The sequence below is a fragment of the Poecile atricapillus genome, chromosome 2, assembly GCF_030490865.1.
Source record: "Poecile atricapillus isolate bPoeAtr1 chromosome 2, bPoeAtr1.hap1, whole genome shotgun sequence".
In the NCBI taxonomy this organism is placed as follows: Eukaryota; Metazoa; Chordata; class Aves; order Passeriformes; family Paridae; genus Poecile; species Poecile atricapillus.
The window spans coordinates 58,268,347-58,286,885 of NC_081250.1; the positions used below are offsets into that span (position 1 = coordinate 58,268,347).

At 36.6% G+C, this 18,539-nt stretch overlaps 1 protein-coding gene across 1 annotated transcript in view; it reads right to left on the reverse strand.

Annotated features, from left to right (window-relative positions):
• CTDP1 (CTD phosphatase subunit 1) overlaps positions 1–18,539 on the reverse strand; it is a 102,123-nt gene that overhangs the window by 16,434 nt on the left and 67,150 nt on the right. The window contains exon 12 of the mRNA XM_058832878.1: positions 15,468–15,646. Coding sequence (XP_058688861.1) covers positions 15,468–15,646 — 179 coding nt within the window. The remainder of the gene's footprint in view (positions 1–15,467; positions 15,647–18,539) is intronic.

Sequence of the window (18,539 nt, forward strand, 5' to 3'; positions counted from 1 at the left end):
GCTTTACTGAAGAACACCTATTCAAACACATCTTTGTTAAAGTCTTGACCCCAAGTTTGAACTAACAGAAGTAACTGATACCAGAAGAACACGAGGAAGATGTTGCTCCCCCGTAAGTTCTACCTACCACAACCTTCGTGCTGGAATCCTCAGAGTCTTGCAAAACAGAATTCAAGCTTCACACTGCAAACTCAGGACAGCAAAAGCAGCTCATTTTCATCTGCTCATCATACTAAAGTACTTTCAAAGCTAGGCTATTACTTTTTCCATGCCTTCCCTCTGGAAACACTATTATGTATGTTCTATAACTACAAAAACATTTTTTTTAAAACAAAAGAGGATTGGAGAGAAAATGTACTATGCAGTTCTGAGGGTTTTATCTCTCTGAAAATTAGTTTACAAGTTTCCTGCTTTCCGCAGGATTAAGACCATGAAGGAGAAAAATGTACAAATATGAGTAGTAGTTAGCCCCGTGTGTGTTGTAGTTTTTTTATCTGCAACATCACCTTCTTATTTTCATTTAAAAACATTGTATTTCTTCCTTGAAAACTGTTTGGAAAAACCTGGGATACCTTAAAGGGGAAAAAAATAAAGTATACTTTGAATCGATGAGTGCTTCCTCACATTGGCTCCTCCCTAGTGACCAATATTCTTTTTGCTGCTTTGCTTTTGAAGATTATTGAAATCTACACATTTCTCCCATTTGTCAAATAAGTTCTAAGTAACTTAATCTGAAACATGTTATACTTCAGTAGGCACAAATGTGAAGTAGGGGAACGCAGCATCTTCTAAGTATTCTATAAGGCATTTATGAAGAATTTCTTATTGCTTTAATTTCCCTCACAGAATCAGACAATTTCTAAAGAAACCTAAGGCTACAGGCTGTCAACATTGTTGTTTAATCTCTTAAATGTCACCATCAAGAATGAGAGTAAAGAAAACTAAAGCAATGAATAATTCCTAAATGGAACTGGAATTACAAAGCTTGCTTAACCACATAGCATACCTTTCTTAAATCTCCTGACTTTAATAATATTCATAATATTTTTCTAAGGCATTAGATAGACCCACAAAAAATATACAACACTATATTCCAGATAAGCAAATGAAATATATTTCAGTAAGAACACACAGTCATTTTCCTACAAGATTCATTGATAAGTCTTCAGGGCAAAACTGCCCATGTTGAACTGCAGATTTCTTTCCATTGCACACAGGCTTATCCCTCAGAACTGATGCCTACGTTTTGGGGAGAGTTTCCCATTTCCATCCCCTTTTCAATTTTTGTAAGTAACTGTCTAAGAGAAAGAGAAGCTATGACTATTTATATCAAAAGCTGATATCTTTCTATCAGTATCTGTAACTTCCAATATGAAAACTATTGATTTTAAAAGGCTTTATCTTCAACACATATATGAGACAACAATCACCTAAAATTTCTTCCTATAGAGATTGTAATGTGAATTTTTTTGTTAGTGGAACACAGCTTTTTGTCCCTGCTGCCTAAGAAATTATTTCTTATTTATTATATATATATACACATATATATATATTATAATTTCTATAGATTTTATTTATTGTATTTTATGATCCCCAGACAGGAATGACAATTGGGACATACATAAGTGTAAACATATGCAGTAAGACGTTTGGTTTCTAAAAGGAAGTCGTCTGAAGGGCATAATAGACTTGACAGTCTCCTTTTAAAATCAAGATAGGGTTTTATCAATTGTCCTTTCAGAAATCTTAAGATTATTTAAAAGCTCTTATGTAATGGAAACAGATGACAACTTTCTGAAGTCTAAGGAAAAAAAGAAGACAGATGATGTTGAAGAGAATGATGAAAGAAGAGAGATGATGTTGAATAGGCATTTAGGAATTCAGGGAGTATAAAAGCCTCAGCCAGCCCATGGGAATTATTCATTCACATTTTTATTTATAGAAAGATACTATGGCATATTCATTTAGAAGAGTGGCTTCAGATAATGGGAAGTCTAGCCAATTACAGAGCTGTAAAACACTACCAGCAGGAGTAACTGACAGAATATCTCAGATAGGCACTCCTGTACCCAAACTCTTAAGACATTCAAATAGTGTGATTCAGAAACTTCTCTTCCTCCAGACTGGGAGCCACATATCTAAAAGAAAATGCAATCATCCCATTATCCCTGAAAGGGCTGTACCATTCCCAGAAAGGTACACCACAGCAGCAAGAAACTCCAGTGATGACTTTGCCACGCGAGGTATGTGGCGCTTTACACCCAAAGCACCTAATTTTGATTTACAAGAACATATATTTACAAGAACAAGAAAATATTCCCCTCTATTGTCCTTAGGATTTGATTTTGCTTGGTTGTCTTTCCTCTGATCCCCCAGAACTATCCAGTCCCTTATGTCAAGGTATCATCCCTGACAATACACACCTTTTCTTAGTTTCCCTAAAATTTCTACCTTCCCTAATTCAAATTCTCCCTCATCCTCACAAGAAAAACCTGCCTTTTTACCAAGACATGCAACCATGTAAAAACTGAAAAGTGATGAAATGGAGAAGGGTTCTCTGGCTCAAAAGAACTGCAAAGTGTTTTGCAAAGGGAAAAAAGATATTCCTTGGATAAGCAATATAGATGTCACAGGCATTACACTCGAATATTCATCTTATACTTGTGCTCTAAGCTTCTGCTATAAAGTATCACCTTAAAGCTCATTTATTTTCCTTTATGAACTGTGAAGGCGGTTAAATCCATGAAGAGCTGGAAGGAGAACTTCACAAACACAGGCAATGGGAACAGTTTGAGGGGTTATTTTTAATGTAAAGAGATTTAGCAATGCTAAAACTCTGCAGGAGGTGACAGCAATTATCAAAGCCATTTTAATTGGTACAGTGAAGGAAAACTTTCAAGGCTTATAAAAGTTTATGTCACTGTTGTTGTGTTCTTTTGGAAGATGAGCCTTCCTGCTGAAGAGAACATGGCATTTCTGCTTCTTTCTTCCACACTTTGATGCAATGTGTCAATAGTATCTAGAGAAAGCTGTTTTTATTTGGAACAACTTTTAATAACTGGCTATATATCAGCTTAATAACTGGCTTAGTTTTTACACCCGTACAGAACAGGCAACAAGACTTTGTGGGGAGGATAATTTCCTTCCCTTTCTTCCCAGCAAGATATACAAAGATCAGAGCAGTATCACAGGATAAGCTGGATTATTCTTGACAACAGAAAACTCATCTTATTTGAGTATTATCAGGTGCAACATGAGCACATTGCAAGAGACTGCAAACAAAATTTAGACCCACTGATAGAAGCTAGGGCACTGCAAGACCCAGATTTATGTACTGAGCTTCACAGAATGTTCCCAGATGGGTGCAAAAGCAGTAGAATAATGGAAAACACACTCAGGCTTCACACTCAACACTTCAGAGATAGCCCACTGGATGCATCCTTTTTGTAGTCAATTCTGGAGGGTTTATAAGCTATACAAAAGAAGCTGCTTGCCTGGGAGTTGTGCTGTTTGGAGGTGCTGGACATGAATTAGTACAAGCTCAGCTCCAGCATTTCAGTGTCCATTAGTATGTATCCAGCTCCTAGTTACATTGCTCAGATATTTACTCCATGTTCTCCACTCCTTCAGTCACCAATATGGCCTCAGCCTTCCTGTCACAGCACTGCACAGTGCTGATCCCAAGCAACAGAGAAGCCAGTGAGGATAGCTGCTCTTCTGGATTGCAGGCATGAACGACGGAGAGGCTTGGGGGTGGGAAGGCTGAAGGCAGCCTTAGCTGCAAGGACCATGAGATGCTGATGTTGTCAAAGACAACGGGAAGGTCTTGTACCGTATGTATGAAATGGAAAAATGTGGAAACAGGAAATGTGTGCCTGCTGCTGAATGGGGCATGGGAGCCAGTGACACAGACATGGAAAAGGCCGAGGTAATAGTGCTTCCTTAGTCTCAGTCTTTCTTTACTAGCAAGATAAATCTTCTGGGGCCAGAGAAGATGGTGAAAGACTCCAGCAAGGAAGAGGTACCCTTGGTGGAAGAGGATCAGCACAGGGAAGGACTCTTAAGCAAATGGGTCATACCTCATACCTGACTCCATGGCCCCTAATGAGATGCACCCATGAGTGACAAGGAAGGTGGGCGATGCCATTGTGTGGCCACTCTCAGTTTTTAAGAGATTATGGTGGTTGAGAGATGTGCCTGATGGCTGGAGGAATGCAAGTGTCACTCCTACCTTTAAAAGGAGCTGGACCAAGGGAAAGTCAGCCTCACCTCAGTCCCTGGGAAGGTGAAAGAGCAACAGAGCCAGGAAACCATTTTGAGTCACATGAAGGGCAAGGTGATCAGTCATGCTGAGCATAGGTTCATCAAGGGGAAACTGACTGACCAACCTGACACACCTCTACAATGAAATGATTGGCTTGGTAAATGAAGGAAAAGCAGAGGGTACTTCACTAAGGCCTTTGGTTCTGTGTCTCAAGATCCTCAGACACTCTTGATGTAGGAGAGGAGTGTGGATCTAATGAACATGTACAAAATCCTGAATGGATAGTGTACAGCAAATAGACCCAGGTTCTTCTCAGTGGAGTCCAGTGACAGGACAAGAGACAACAGGCACAAACTGAAATGCAGAAGTTCCCTCTAAACATCAGGGAACAATTTCTCACTGTGATGGCGCTTAAGCACTGCACAGGTTATCCAGAGAGGTTGTGGAGGCTTTGTCCTTGGAGATACTAAAACCTGCAGCACTATCACCTTGCCTCTCTAACTCTTTTAAAAACTCATGTCTTACACAAGTATTTCATGCTTCTCAAACACCAGAAACTTTACAATCACATGAAGACCCTGATGCAGAACAAATGCTAGATTAGGCTTGCAGAGATATGAAATTATTCATCTTCTCTGTTATGGGAGCTGCTTCCAGTGCTGAGCACCTGGGCATCTGAGGGCCAGAAGAGCTTGAGGAGACACAACTAGCACTCCATTACTCTTGCCTGTTCCTCCCATCTTTCACCAAATATATTCCAAAACTTTTAGGAAAAAACCCAGCAGCATGCTGGTCCTGCCTCCACCACCACAGCACTAGAACACAGAGATGGGCAGACTTGCTATAATGGGATCTGCTTTTTCTCTCATTTTGTTCTCTGTTTCCTCAAACCCAATCCACTGCTTCCCAGGTGTGGCTGTGATGGTCATAATCAATCACTGCATACTCTAGTGTTTTACATACTGATGCATTAGCTCTCAGAGCAAAAAGGACCACAGCCAAACAAACCCAGGCTATACATCATAAAGACAAGATATTAAGTGATCTATCTCTGCAAATCTGCTGAAAATTTGAATTCCTTCTCCCTAGACAAGTCAGAATACCAGAAAAAAAGAGGAAAAAGTATGAACAGCTGGCTGGAAGACTTTCTGGAGTGTCATCTGTATAGTTATGTATTTGGGAAGACTGTTCTTTGCAAAATTCTGCAAAAGCAAAAGCTTCTCAGGGGCTTCTCAAGGTTTCTGGAAAAAACTCTATAGAATCCCAGAGGCTTGCTTTCTACAACTTCCTTCAGTTCATCTGAATGTGTCTGGTTTTGTGCCTACATTTCTGTATGTGGATAAAACACAATTTCAAGCAAGAAAACACCACATGACCATTGAAAACACTGAGATTATGGTAATTAATGACCAAAACTCTACTGAGAACAGAGTGAATACATGAATCACATACAATTTTATGATTTTCTCAATGCAGTGGCTCATGTATCTAAAGCTGAGGATGGTACATACTGCCCATTAGACTCTTCCCTGAGTGTGTAAGAAAATGTTTGTACACGTTACATATGATTAAGCTGTTTGGCTGCTTGCTTTCCTAAGCATCCTAAGCAGAAGAAATGACTTCTAATTATTGCAGCCTTTCGCTTCTAAGTCTTGTAGGTTGCTAATGGAATTTATATACGTAGCCAAGAGAAGACTTTCCAATATAAATTGTAATTTTTCAGTGTAACTAACTGACAGTAGAGTGTTACAGACAACATTACAGGAGTAAAGCCAACTAAAATTGCAGAGGAGACTTCTCTGAAAAAAACCGAAGGCAAACTGTAACAACTTCTTTCCCTACATACTGAACATTCAGATTCCTTTTCTCAAGTATTTTTCTTAGTTTTCTTAACAACTGGATGCACACTGTTTACCAACAAGACTAATCAGCAGCCGGAAACACAACTGTAATTTAGTCTGTAACTTAACTGAAGCTGTAGTAGGTCTATTTTCAGTAACAGCTTGAAACTTTAGGCCATTAAAATCATTAACAAGCTTGAAGATATGAATGACTCATCTACTTAAGTGCTTTCATAAAGAAACTGAGCCATGCATTCATTTGCTTATACAGCTGTTTTTACCATTTATCAGTGTCTTGCTTATAATTTAAGTAATTTAACCACTTGAAATTTTAAAATAGCGTATTGTGATGTTCCAACATTTAAATGATCAAGAAATAGCTGCAAAATTGCATTCACTGTATAAATACATGAATATCAAGAGATAAAAAAAGGAATCCAACTCTGTAAGTGTATAGAAGTTTAAACAGAGTAATGCCAGTGACTATTTTACTTTTGTCCTCTTGACACTGTATGCACTGAGACAATACACTTGGCATTCATGCACATAGGCATTACAGCTGATTAAGGCAGAAATAAGGTTTTACTCTGGACGAGCTCTCAGCTCGTTCTCTGAATGCAAGGTGCATTAATGGCTGGCCAGCAAGCTCTTGGAGTGAAACCCCAGCTTACATTGACCTAAAAGAAATTATGAACTCTGAGATCCCTTTGGGAGCCACACCAAAGCATTGCTTCAAAGGCACACTGCTCACCTGGGCTAAAACACTAACGGAGGTACAATCTCCAAGTACCAAAGGCACCCTCACTGCTACCATTTGCTTCTTGGCTGAGTACATGGTGCACAAAACTCCTTAATTTCTCACAACTGCTTTCAAACATCTGCCACTTAATGTCCTATAGTTTCCTCTCTAATTTACCTTTGAGGAAATCTGAAATAAATAATACATCCATTTATTTTATGTTTCAGCAGCAGCAAACTAAACACAAAATCTAAAAGTGAAGGGCACACAGACCAGATGTGGAAGATATTAATGGAAAGATAATTTCTCTTTAAAAACTTAACAAACTGATATAGATTTTATCTCAACCCCCCCCATGGAAACAGTCCACTCTATCAGATAATACAGAATATCAAATGAAGAAGAGAAATATTTTTCACCAGCTCTGAGGTTTTTTACTTGTATTTGAGAATTCCATTCAATTTTAATAAAAAGTAGTTCCAACTTCCTTTCTAACAGTGTTCCCTCTTGTGACAGATCTCCCAGATACCCTTTTATTTGTAGAAATTATTTTTTCTTTGTTTTTAAATATAAATGTAATATTCCCCTAAACAACCTATTTAGTTAGGCATGTCAGACATTTTTGTCCTACTATCAAACAAAATAATGTATTGAAAATAGCACCACACATTTATACTCTTTAGAACACACCTACCTACCAGTACTTCCAGCATCTTTCTACCCTACTGTAGATTTACAAGGGTGCAGAACATCCCTCTACATTTTCACCTTCTCCTGACACCAATGACACAGAACCATGAAATAACTCTCATACATGCCTTTTTCAACCCAATTATTTCTGTGTGATTTAAAGTTAGTCTTCTGGGCTTAACATGCCATAGGTACACCTCATAGCTTTGGTTTTATAGGGTATTCATTATAGCAGAATGCAGACTTAACTGAATTTAATATTGAGAAAAAAACCCTTGAAAATCACATTTTTAGCACTGGAAAACCTACAGAGACCTTTCCATTAGTTAATACTTTCTAGGAAGATTATACAGAAAAAAAGCAGAGTAAATTTGGTATAATCCTTTCATGACAATGGGATTTTGAATCCTTTGTGAAAAGCTATTTAAAAAGCATCCAACAACATCCATCTGAACAAACCCCTGCAATGCATCTAACAAAGACATATTAGCCAGTTCAGACACAGTAAATGAGTAGAATATTACTGCCATTTTGCAAATGCCATCATTTCAAATATTGTGTATAAAAGAGTCAGATGATTCAATCTTAAATTCAAAAAGATTCCTTGAAATGTTATGGAAAGACAATTAGTGAAGTAGCTTTGAAACAGAATGGAATATATTTAAAACCTTAAATGACCTGAAATGTAGACCTTAAGAGAGAATGCCTTGTGACTTTGACCAAATCTGTGTGTTCCTTGTACTTCTTTTTCTCAGAGAAGAAAAACCTCCAGAACAAAACCAGACTTTAAACAGAAGTGAATAATACTCCATAAATACTATCTGACCAGCTGGAAGGCACCTAAGGAACTAGGGATCCTTCATACTGTTAACCCTGTTGAGTGAGCCTGGCAAACCTCACTGAAGAGCAAATATTAAGATCCAAATAAACCGTTTCATAGCTGTTTTAGAAGGCAGGTATCTCCCCAGTGGAAAAACACTGGCATATTAAGCTGAAAAAGAAAAGTAGAATTCTGCATTTCCTCACCACAGGAAGCACTCCTTTCCCCTCACTTGACTAAGTGACTTCCCACAACAATTCTCTTTAACATAAGATGGCTGGTAACTTTCTCATATGAGGAGACACCAAAGAGCAGCGAGTGGCCAGCATGGTAATTGCTTTCTGAGCCATGAGTAACAATTAAGCCTCACAGTTGTTTAGGTTGCTGCAGACATAAAAAGCAGTTTTCCTCTTAAAAAAATTATTTCACATAGGAAAAAACCCAACTCTTCCCTGTCCTTCTGTCTGAGAAAACATACAGACAAGCACTGCCAGCAGCTTCCTCAGGGCAGAAGTCATGCTGGATCCCCCATCCTGCTCTAATAAGAAGGAAAAAAAAACCCAGGCAGTTTCTTTTATCAGAGAGCTTAAAAACCATATTCTGTAATAATTTTAAATTAATTACAGAGTAACTCAGCATTTTATAAGAAAACCTAATGATGCTTAACCTCATTAGCGAGAAGAAAAATCTATCTTCTAGTGGCGCGGTTACAGGACTTGCACTGCATAGCCATCTGAATGCTTGTTCTTTATTATTGTAAAAGACTTCAAATACTCCTTCAAAAGAAAGCATAGCAAGGTATGTTGCTCCACTTGCAAATGAAGCACTACTCATTATATAGAATATTTGTGAGGCCATAGTATAAGAATGATTTTTTTAAAAGTATGTTTACAGCGAAATGGTATGACTGGCATCTTTAAAAAAAAAAAAGGATCTAAAGATAATAACTGGAGTTATAAACAAACACATGTTGGCATGTAGATACAGTTGGAATAGTAACATTTCCAGTTCCTAATTCCTCCTACTGCATTTTTTAATTCTCCACTGATAATTATAAAATGTATCCAATATGATACTGGAACAGTTGAGTTTGTCAGTGACTTCTCTAGATATATGGAATTACATTCTAATACTGTTGAGCTCTTCTGATTTAAAAACCCCTTAGTTTTCAGGTTTCAGCAAAAGCTCCACAGATCAAGGAGTAAAGACAAACTCAGAATAACTCCCCAGTATTTACTGAAGGTTTATGAAAAAGATTGCTATAAGGAAGGAATCGCTTAAGAGCTTGGACACTCTTTCACTTCAACCAAATCTAGTCTTTGTGAAAAAAAGCTACTCAAATGAAACAAAGCATGGTCTGTCACTACATTTTCCAAGTACAAATGTCCTTGGCACAGCTCACTCTTAAAAAAATCTTTTTTGTGCTTTACAACTAAGACAAGGACCAAAGGGTGGGATTTAACAGATGAAGAAAGTTCAAGTCAGCAAAACAACATATCTCTCCAAACTACTTCTACTCTGAGAAGAAGAGGGGATAGAATAACTGGCTCAGACATAAAAATTAGGAAAGGTCAATTTTACCACAAATATGTGAGACAAAGACAAAAAGCTGAGAATCAACTTAAACAGAACACCAAAAATAAAAGTACCAACTGTCAAAAAAACAATGTTTTAATAACCTAAAGAATTTGCTTAAATGGGGATGAGATGCACCTCAGGTGCCTAAAGCAACCCTAATGAAGTTTTGAAGGTGGCCACTAATCAGATCCTAACCTTATCAGATAAAAATAATAACTGAAGGACTCCTGGTTTTCAGGACATTTGGACAATTTTCAAGAGGGTCTGAAAAAGGCACACCCTTGATACATAAAACTACCAGCTGAGATCCAGCATTTGCCTCCATTTACTTAATACTTTAGAACCTGGATCTACAATTTCCTAGCTGGCAAAATGAAAGTAAGTTGTTGATTCAATGTAGCAGAGGGTAGAGTACTTGGGACTACACATACTTGAAAAAGAAAAATTACCTTTGGAGAAAAAAAAAGTTAATTAAAATGGCTTCAAAAAGCTGTTATTACCTCAGAATTGATTTTCTCATTTGGAAATTTTGGGTAACAAGAGATCTTAAAATAAAAACATTCCTATATGAAAACTTATTTTTAATATATGAGTATAGAAGCAAATTATGCTTTGCATGGCCAGAATCCTCTTCCATTTTAGAGTCTTCATCAAAATCACTTCCAAACAGGAATGACATTAAAATTTTGCAGAACAGCCGGCTCATGTGAAAACAGCAAGATGTGCTGCCAACAGAAGTACTTCTCTTTAGAAGCTGATCCTGGATTTCAGTCAGGAGTGTTTCACCATTGCTTCTGAGAAAAAAACTTCACTGAAACTGCAGTAATTTTTTAATTGCTTAGTGGACTTCATCAAGGAATCTGTTTATTTCCAAAATGTTAGAAATCAAAGGAAGTTCAGTCATTTAAACATATTCTCAGCTTGCAGTAACTATGAGAACAATTGTTATGGCAAGGAAAAAAAATGTACCAGAAGGAATCAAGAAAAACTTCTACATTGGAGGTTGAATGCAATCAATAGTTTTGGGAAGAATGAGGTTGGTGAAAGTTTGAGCTCTTAACGCCTCAAAACGCCACTCTGAATAGCCACTTAACCTCATCACAAGAGTACTGTACAGACTTGGAACATGCTGGCCAATTCAGGTGTTGCATTACCCATATAAATTAAGTTTTAAACCCAAGAAAAAAGTACTTGGAGGAACCTTGCAAAAAATCAGTCAGAATTTGGTTACGTTAAAAAATATTCGTCACATTGTCTTATTACCTGAAGGATATTCTCTTCTCCCAGATGTTTAATTTAGAATGCTGAATGAGACTGAACTTACAGGAAAAAATAATGGGAGATAAATTCGGACTCTTCTCTGAAACAGACTCAAACAATTTGAAATGTAAGTGTAATAATCTGTAAAATCTGAACCATCACATAATCTGCATTGAGCTTCCTTAACTTGCTTCAACTTAAGAAAAGCATTTCCAGGGAAGCATCTTCAAACTGACAAATGCCACCTATCACTGCAAATTCTTAAAACAAAACAGTCTTTTCCACAACTGGGTGAGGAGGTGGTTGCATGTCAAGGATCTCTAATTTTGCAGAGTTTAGGTCTGGTTTATCCCTTACTCAATGATTATACATTCTCCTTAAAGGCTGAGTGGGTTTCCTGCTTTGTTAAGGAGACATATTGGATCTCTCTAAAATAGAGTGAGACACTTATTAAAATGCATTAAATGCATTCAAGTAGGAAAACTGCATTTATTTACTGAATTACATCAAGGAACAACAATGAACTGCTTCTCCTAGCAAACATACTTCAATTGATTCGGGATTCATTATCTCATTGCCTAAATCAATAAATGGGCTGCTTTTGCTTTCTGTAGTTTTTCAACAATCTTAATTCTATGCAGATCGTAAAGCCCCTGAACAAGCTTCAAGATTCAACCTCATTCACCAACACTGAACTGAAGTGCAACACGAAGACAGAGGGAATAATCTTTGAGGGAACAGTCTTTAAAATGAGCCATGTTCCTCTGTAATCCCACAGCCACTGACACAGCAGGCCCACAGCCAAAACCACAGCGCAGTTTTAGAAATGAACCAACCTGATCCTCTAGTTCTGGCCAATTCCAACAATGAACTCCGGTCCTTACTGAGGGAGTCTGAACAAGAGATTTTCACAAGCACCTAACTATTATGCATGGCAAAACACTAATGGCTTGAGAAATGTAAGTAGTTTAGAATAACCACACATCACAGAATTCAGATTATAAGTTTGAAACAATTATGTGGGGGAAGCTCTATCAACGAGAGCAAAATTAATTTGAATTTTCTTCAGACAAACAACAGTTTCCAATTACCTACAAGCAACTGTTTACTGTAAAATTTGTTCACTCTGGACTTAAGGTTAATGTTTTCTTGAACATCCAAGCACTGATCACATACAGAAATTTTGATCCCCTTTCCTTTTGCAGTTAGACATCACTGAGTGTCCCCTTAAATAAAATCTATTCCAAGGGAAAGGAGATAATGAAAGATTTAGTTCTTAAAATTAACTTCACGCAATATATTTTTTTCTGGTGTGACCTTACACAGAAGCTCTTTAACAGACAGATTGCTTGATGATTAAGTGAGCTATGCTAATGCAACAAATGATCCAGGAGGCAGGAAATGATGACTTTAAATCACCAGTAATTCTAAATTTAGATCTTTAGCTTTTCTATACTGTAAAAATCAAATCAACAGCACTCACATCATCTAGAAAGGGATTCTGGAAGACTTTTCAGTGCAGTAACATTACAACTGTACTAGTGAAACAATGCAGTGAGTTGCCTGGGTAAGAAATCAAGAGGAACCACCATTCTTTGGCAAAATGGTTGAATTTCTACGATCATTCTGTCAGCCATATTTGAGATGTGCTGCTGGCTATTAAGGGTACTTTCAAGAAGACTTTGACCACATACCAGAGAGTTCCTTAATATGTTTTGAATGGTTTGTCACTGAAATTGTTTTTGAAAAATATCCCAGACTATAACAAATCTGAGTCTGACAGCTTGGGAAGCACTGAGCTGCAAAATACTTAGGCCCCCAGATTCTCAAAGAATGTCTCAAGACTGGGAACTGGAATAAAGTTACAGTGACAATGAATGTACTTGTTCAACTGGGATAAAAGATGTCATGAATAAAATCTTGCACCGGAGTTTGCAGCAGTTTTTTCTGTCAGTAAAAAAGAAAGGAAAACTATAATTTCTGTCTTCTAGAAGAATGGCTGTTGTAAGGAATTACTATTATGTATGAAAGAAAACACTTAGGAATCAAAATATCACCATTCCTTTTAAAATTCTTCCATTTAAAAGCAAATGGGCACAGAAAAGATAGTTGAGAGATTTCTGAGGCTCTGAGCTCAATTTTCCTTGATTACGAATTAGCAATGGATCTAGGAGAAAGGCTGCATTTCCCTTCCAGTAGGAGCTATCAGGTTTCTCAAAGACTATTTTTTTCTCCGTGCCTGAGAATTTTCTAAGTGGCACCAATCAGAGAAATGATCAAAGTATTCTGTAAGTTTCAAGACTGAAGACTAACATTAAATGTAAGCACTGTGGTTCCAGTATCAGTAACTGCTGGAAAAGTGTAGAGAAGCTGCAGAAACTTATTGTCTCTGTAGGCCTCATCTCAAATAGGAATGAGCTGAGCCAGATCACAGGAGTACTGGATCATATCTGGACTGTTTCAAGGTCATTTTCTGTTTTTCAGAGATTGTTCTTATCCTTTTATATCATATATTTTATATCATTACCATATATCCCTTTTATGTGGTATCTCTTCAGCACATAAAACACTGACTGAACAGGAAAACATCAAGTTAAAGCTTCAAACTTAAAATGTAATTGGAATGATGTGCTCCTTTCTTATCAAGCAGAATTTCCTGCCTAGTAGACACTGGGTCAGCATCTGAACCAGCACTTTATGTGTATGTTTTCCAGCATGCCATTCAAACTCAATCCTGAATGCAATTTAGCAAACTGACAAGGAAACTCTGAAGAGGTGGAGAGGTTGAAAATAGAAAAGTTACTTAAGAAGCTGCTTAAAGACTTTATCCCAGCAAGAACACTACTATGTCTATATAGTTTCTTAGTGAAGAAGTATTGCCAAGCTTACTTAAAAACCCTCCTGTATATAGAATAAAACTTAATTACAAATGCACTTGCTCTATCTTTTTACATCATACTTGGGGAATAGTATTTAGCAACATTCCTTAACGTCACTCTTTCTTCCTTTAGGTTTCCAAAAACTGGTATGTCTTCCACACAATAAAACATCACAGTATCAGGATGCCTGAACAGTTACATGCCACCACCATGCCTTGCTGCTTCAAGCTGTGTTCTAAAACATTAATCATTTGTTTGCTTTTCCTCTTACAAACTTCATCTAGGAGAAAATTTTTCTTCTATCCCTTTGAGACAAATCAAATTCTCATAACTTTCAGACTTTTTTTCTGAAGAAGTTCAATGATTAGAAATAGCCATGATAAATTAAAAGGCCATGCAAAAGCTTCCCCTGTAGCTGTTTCTTCAATAAACCCAACACACAGCAACATTATTACCCTAATCAGAATGTCTCCATAAACATTAATATATCACATTCTGTGGCAGTTTTTGCAGCTTCTCTGATATCCTCTTTGTGTGCTAGAACAAAGCTCAGAAAAGTTAAAATAATGTAAACCAGTTGCTTAAGACCTACTACTTATATAATCCTCATTAAGGTAAAAGTTTTAGAGCCCAAAGTCTTATGGCTGGGAACAGTTTGTCTGGAGAGCAGAAAGGAACTACAACACACAGTAGTCATGACACTGAGTCATGTTTGCACTTTCAGCACCCTGTAGTACAGAATGATGACCCCTGCAATTCTTAGTTAAAATCTTATATTGCTTGCTCTAAATTGTTAAGCTTAAAAACTAATAACAGGCTGCAAATTGAGAACCATTCATTAACATATTTAACATAAGCACTTAGTTTATTAAATTCTAGCATACTAGCAACTTGGTTTATAGTCATTATCCAACAGTCAATGCTGGGACACTAAAATCAATTTTGAAGATGAGACTACCACGTTTAAATTTCTTTCTAAACAGAAAAGCATCCCAACAACCTCATTGTTATGAATGACTGACATAAAACTATCCCAAAAATTCAGGACAAAAAAGGCATAGCTTTCCAAACCATGCTTTGTTTTACTTCAAGTAACACTGAAGAGGACATGGTTCTATATGATACAGGACTGAGACGACTTTAAAAGAAGTGCAGTTCAGTTGCCTTCAGTTCTTTCTGAGCAGGTGATACCCTGTTCCCAGTAAGACATTTATTAAGACCCCTTCCATAAATAAATCCCAAAACATTGCAGAGATAAGCATGACAACTTCACAGACTTAAAAGAAAAAGTTGCTTACACATAGTTTAGCATCAGATTGCAAATAAGCATGCTGTTTCATTGTGAACAAACACAATGAAACATCATTAACACTTCTTACATTTGAAAAATTCATACCTGGGTACACTGCCTGTTAAACTTCTTTCACTTGATGATGACGATGATGATCCAGGTCTCTGATCTGCCTTCCTCCCTAGATTATCTGTTGCACTAGTCTGAGGTTTTTCACTTTCGTCTTCTGGCTTTTTTTTTTCAGTATCACTTTCATCACTGCCTTCTCCTAAGATGTCATCCACCTGCCAAAGAGTGGAGGAGTCAGTTTATCTTCTAACAGATTAATTATGTATTAATATTTCACAATTATTGGATCAATCTTCAATAATCATTAAGAATATGCTTCAAGTTTCCTTAGCCTTCTCTGTCAAAATTTAAATTAAACCCCAATGTCTTCAACACAGCTTCTATAACAACTCTAGCAACATTTTATTCAAATAAAGTTTATTTATTCTATGCTTAGCTTAAGGCAGATATACATATACTCACATACATGACAGTCACACAAGAAACTATTATAAAAAGAATGCTGCCTTCTGAAATTAAAGGGATAGATGATTTTTACTATCATAACTTACTGATGCATACTTTCTACTAGATACATTTTATATTATTATAACATATCAAACCACTTGGGCATATTAAAATCTCTGGTAAGAATTCTTATATTTACGGGTATTCCTTGGCACATATGTAACTGTAAAGAAGTCTATTTCTAAATAATACAGTATGAATGAAATGTGTACAAACCCCATTTTAACCCAACTGTCCGATTGTGCTAATTATTAAGGACAAATCTATCAAAAGCTTACATATTTTGTTAAATAATTGTTTGTCCTTTACTTTTGAAAAGTTACCAAAGGATTTGATAATCCTCTAAAAATCTATGAATTTGCTGTGACAGGTCTGGATCTGCTGAAACCATCATTAAAAGCAAGTCACACTTATGAAGTCATCCTAATGAGCTTCAAAAGGTTATATTCTCTTTGAGTTAGTATTCAACCTTCAGAAAGAGATGAAAACATAAGAAAACACAGGTGAAGATTCCCCTTGTCTCTCAATTTTTGTGACTGGCAGAAGACATGGAAATAAGTCATGTGTGAGTATTTCTCTACTGATATTTAAGAATTTTTCCTAGAAGCAGCTTATCTCAACATGAATTTAAATATGCTTCACTACTACTCTTTGTTTTCACTAATCCACATATGCTTTATCGAGAAGAAAAATATCTGCATATGAAAATGGACTAAATGGTTGTTTATCTTCTGCTTTTACATGAATAAATCCAAAAGCTAAAAGAAAGCTGTAAGAAAGTCAAGTTATATCTGGTCATTCATTAGTGGACCTTTAATTTCTTCAGCTCATTAAAAGGAACTGCAAACCAGTTTAGTGCATCTAAATCCAGATGGCAGTTTCAGGTAAAAACTGTAGGAATTGCTGTGTCAAATCAAATTACATTAGTCCAAAAATGTTTTTCCTGTGAGCAGAAGTTGTCATACTCATGGCAAATAAGAATCATGGGATGCAATTAAAGGTCAGGAAGACTAAAAGCACTGCTAGAGGTAAGCCAACAGTGAACCAAGGAGGAGAATGTCAAGCACACAGGATGGGGATTTTTCTGTATGTACAGAACGCAGTCAAAGTCTCAAGTGTTTAAAGTGTTACAGTTCGGGATGGGATGGCAGGAAGACCCTACCTGCATAGCTTTGGTAGAAGACACACCAGGTAGCTGACATGGCCAGTGACTGACAGCACAGATCCACAGCTCTAATAACTCCTTTCCTGCACGTCATTTAAAATTACAGTCCTTCATTCCAAAGCAATACTTCTCCAGAAAGTCTTATGTTTAAAACTATGTTCTCACTACAAAATATGTTAAGGTTTTAAAAGGATAAAGTCAGGCTAATAGATATCCAGTATTACAGATACCTCTCTCAATCTGAAGTTTGATAGTAATTTAAAATCTACTTTGTGTGAACAGTTTTGACAGACTAGTAGTCTAGTTATTGCCATGTCTGTTTTTCTTTCATCCTGTACAATGATAACATTATTTGTTTGATGTCTGAAATGCCATTTAATATTACCATTAGCAGAATTAGTTGTACACATATATATACTGTTTCTCTGAAAGGCCATCTAAAATGCATGTATAAATCATAGAAATATATAAAAATTTCAAAAATAATTTCCTATGAAAACTATGTGTGATGGTCCCTACAAATCTCTAACTAGAAAGGCCACCAAAACATTGATTCCTGCTTAATTATTGGATAAATCGCAAATGTGCTGAAAAATGTATTACATCTTCATCTTCCACAATTCTCAGAAGAAATGGAAAACAAGCCATATTTTCACTGAGGCAGTGAGATTTCAGCCCATGTCATCTGAACAAGTTAATAGGCAAAACAACTTCATTAATGTCTACACACCAAATATATATCTATACCTATCACTAACTATGAATAAATAAGAAAGTTCAAAGAACAGAGGAAACTTTCAAACTGATTCAGAACATGACAGATACAGATGTACGAAGTACCAACTATAGCTTCAGCTTATGTGATTGGATTTATATGATTAATATAAATGGAACATATAACACTTCAGAAGAAAATGCCAGCTAACACCAAATCTTACTGATAAGATACAGTGAAGGGATGCTTACTGCTTTAACACGCATAAGCAGCTGCCTTTGAAATAGACTTTTATAACCCAGCAACAATGATTAACATTGAAAAATAAAAATGATTCATCCCTTGAAAATGACAAACTTGTTCAATTCAGCAATAGAATCAAAAGCCTGACAACTCTTTCAAACACTCAATTATAAAAGCCAGTAAAGGTCCTTATGTGACAAAGCTATTTTATTTCTCATTCAGGAGGAGCAGAGCATACACTCATGCAAAGTATAAAGACCAAAGAACAATGAGATTTTTAGTCTCATTCTCCAATTAAGAGCTGAAAAGTACCTAAAGCTTTGATGAGTCAACGCCTTCTGCAGTACTAACTAACCAGATCAGCTGAAAGTTTTTACTCCAGAAGTTGAGTTTACACACTCAAAATTAATCAAGACTCCAAGAAAAACACCAGAAAATAAACTCCTATGAGTAACTTCAATTTTTCCTGAAGTTAAGT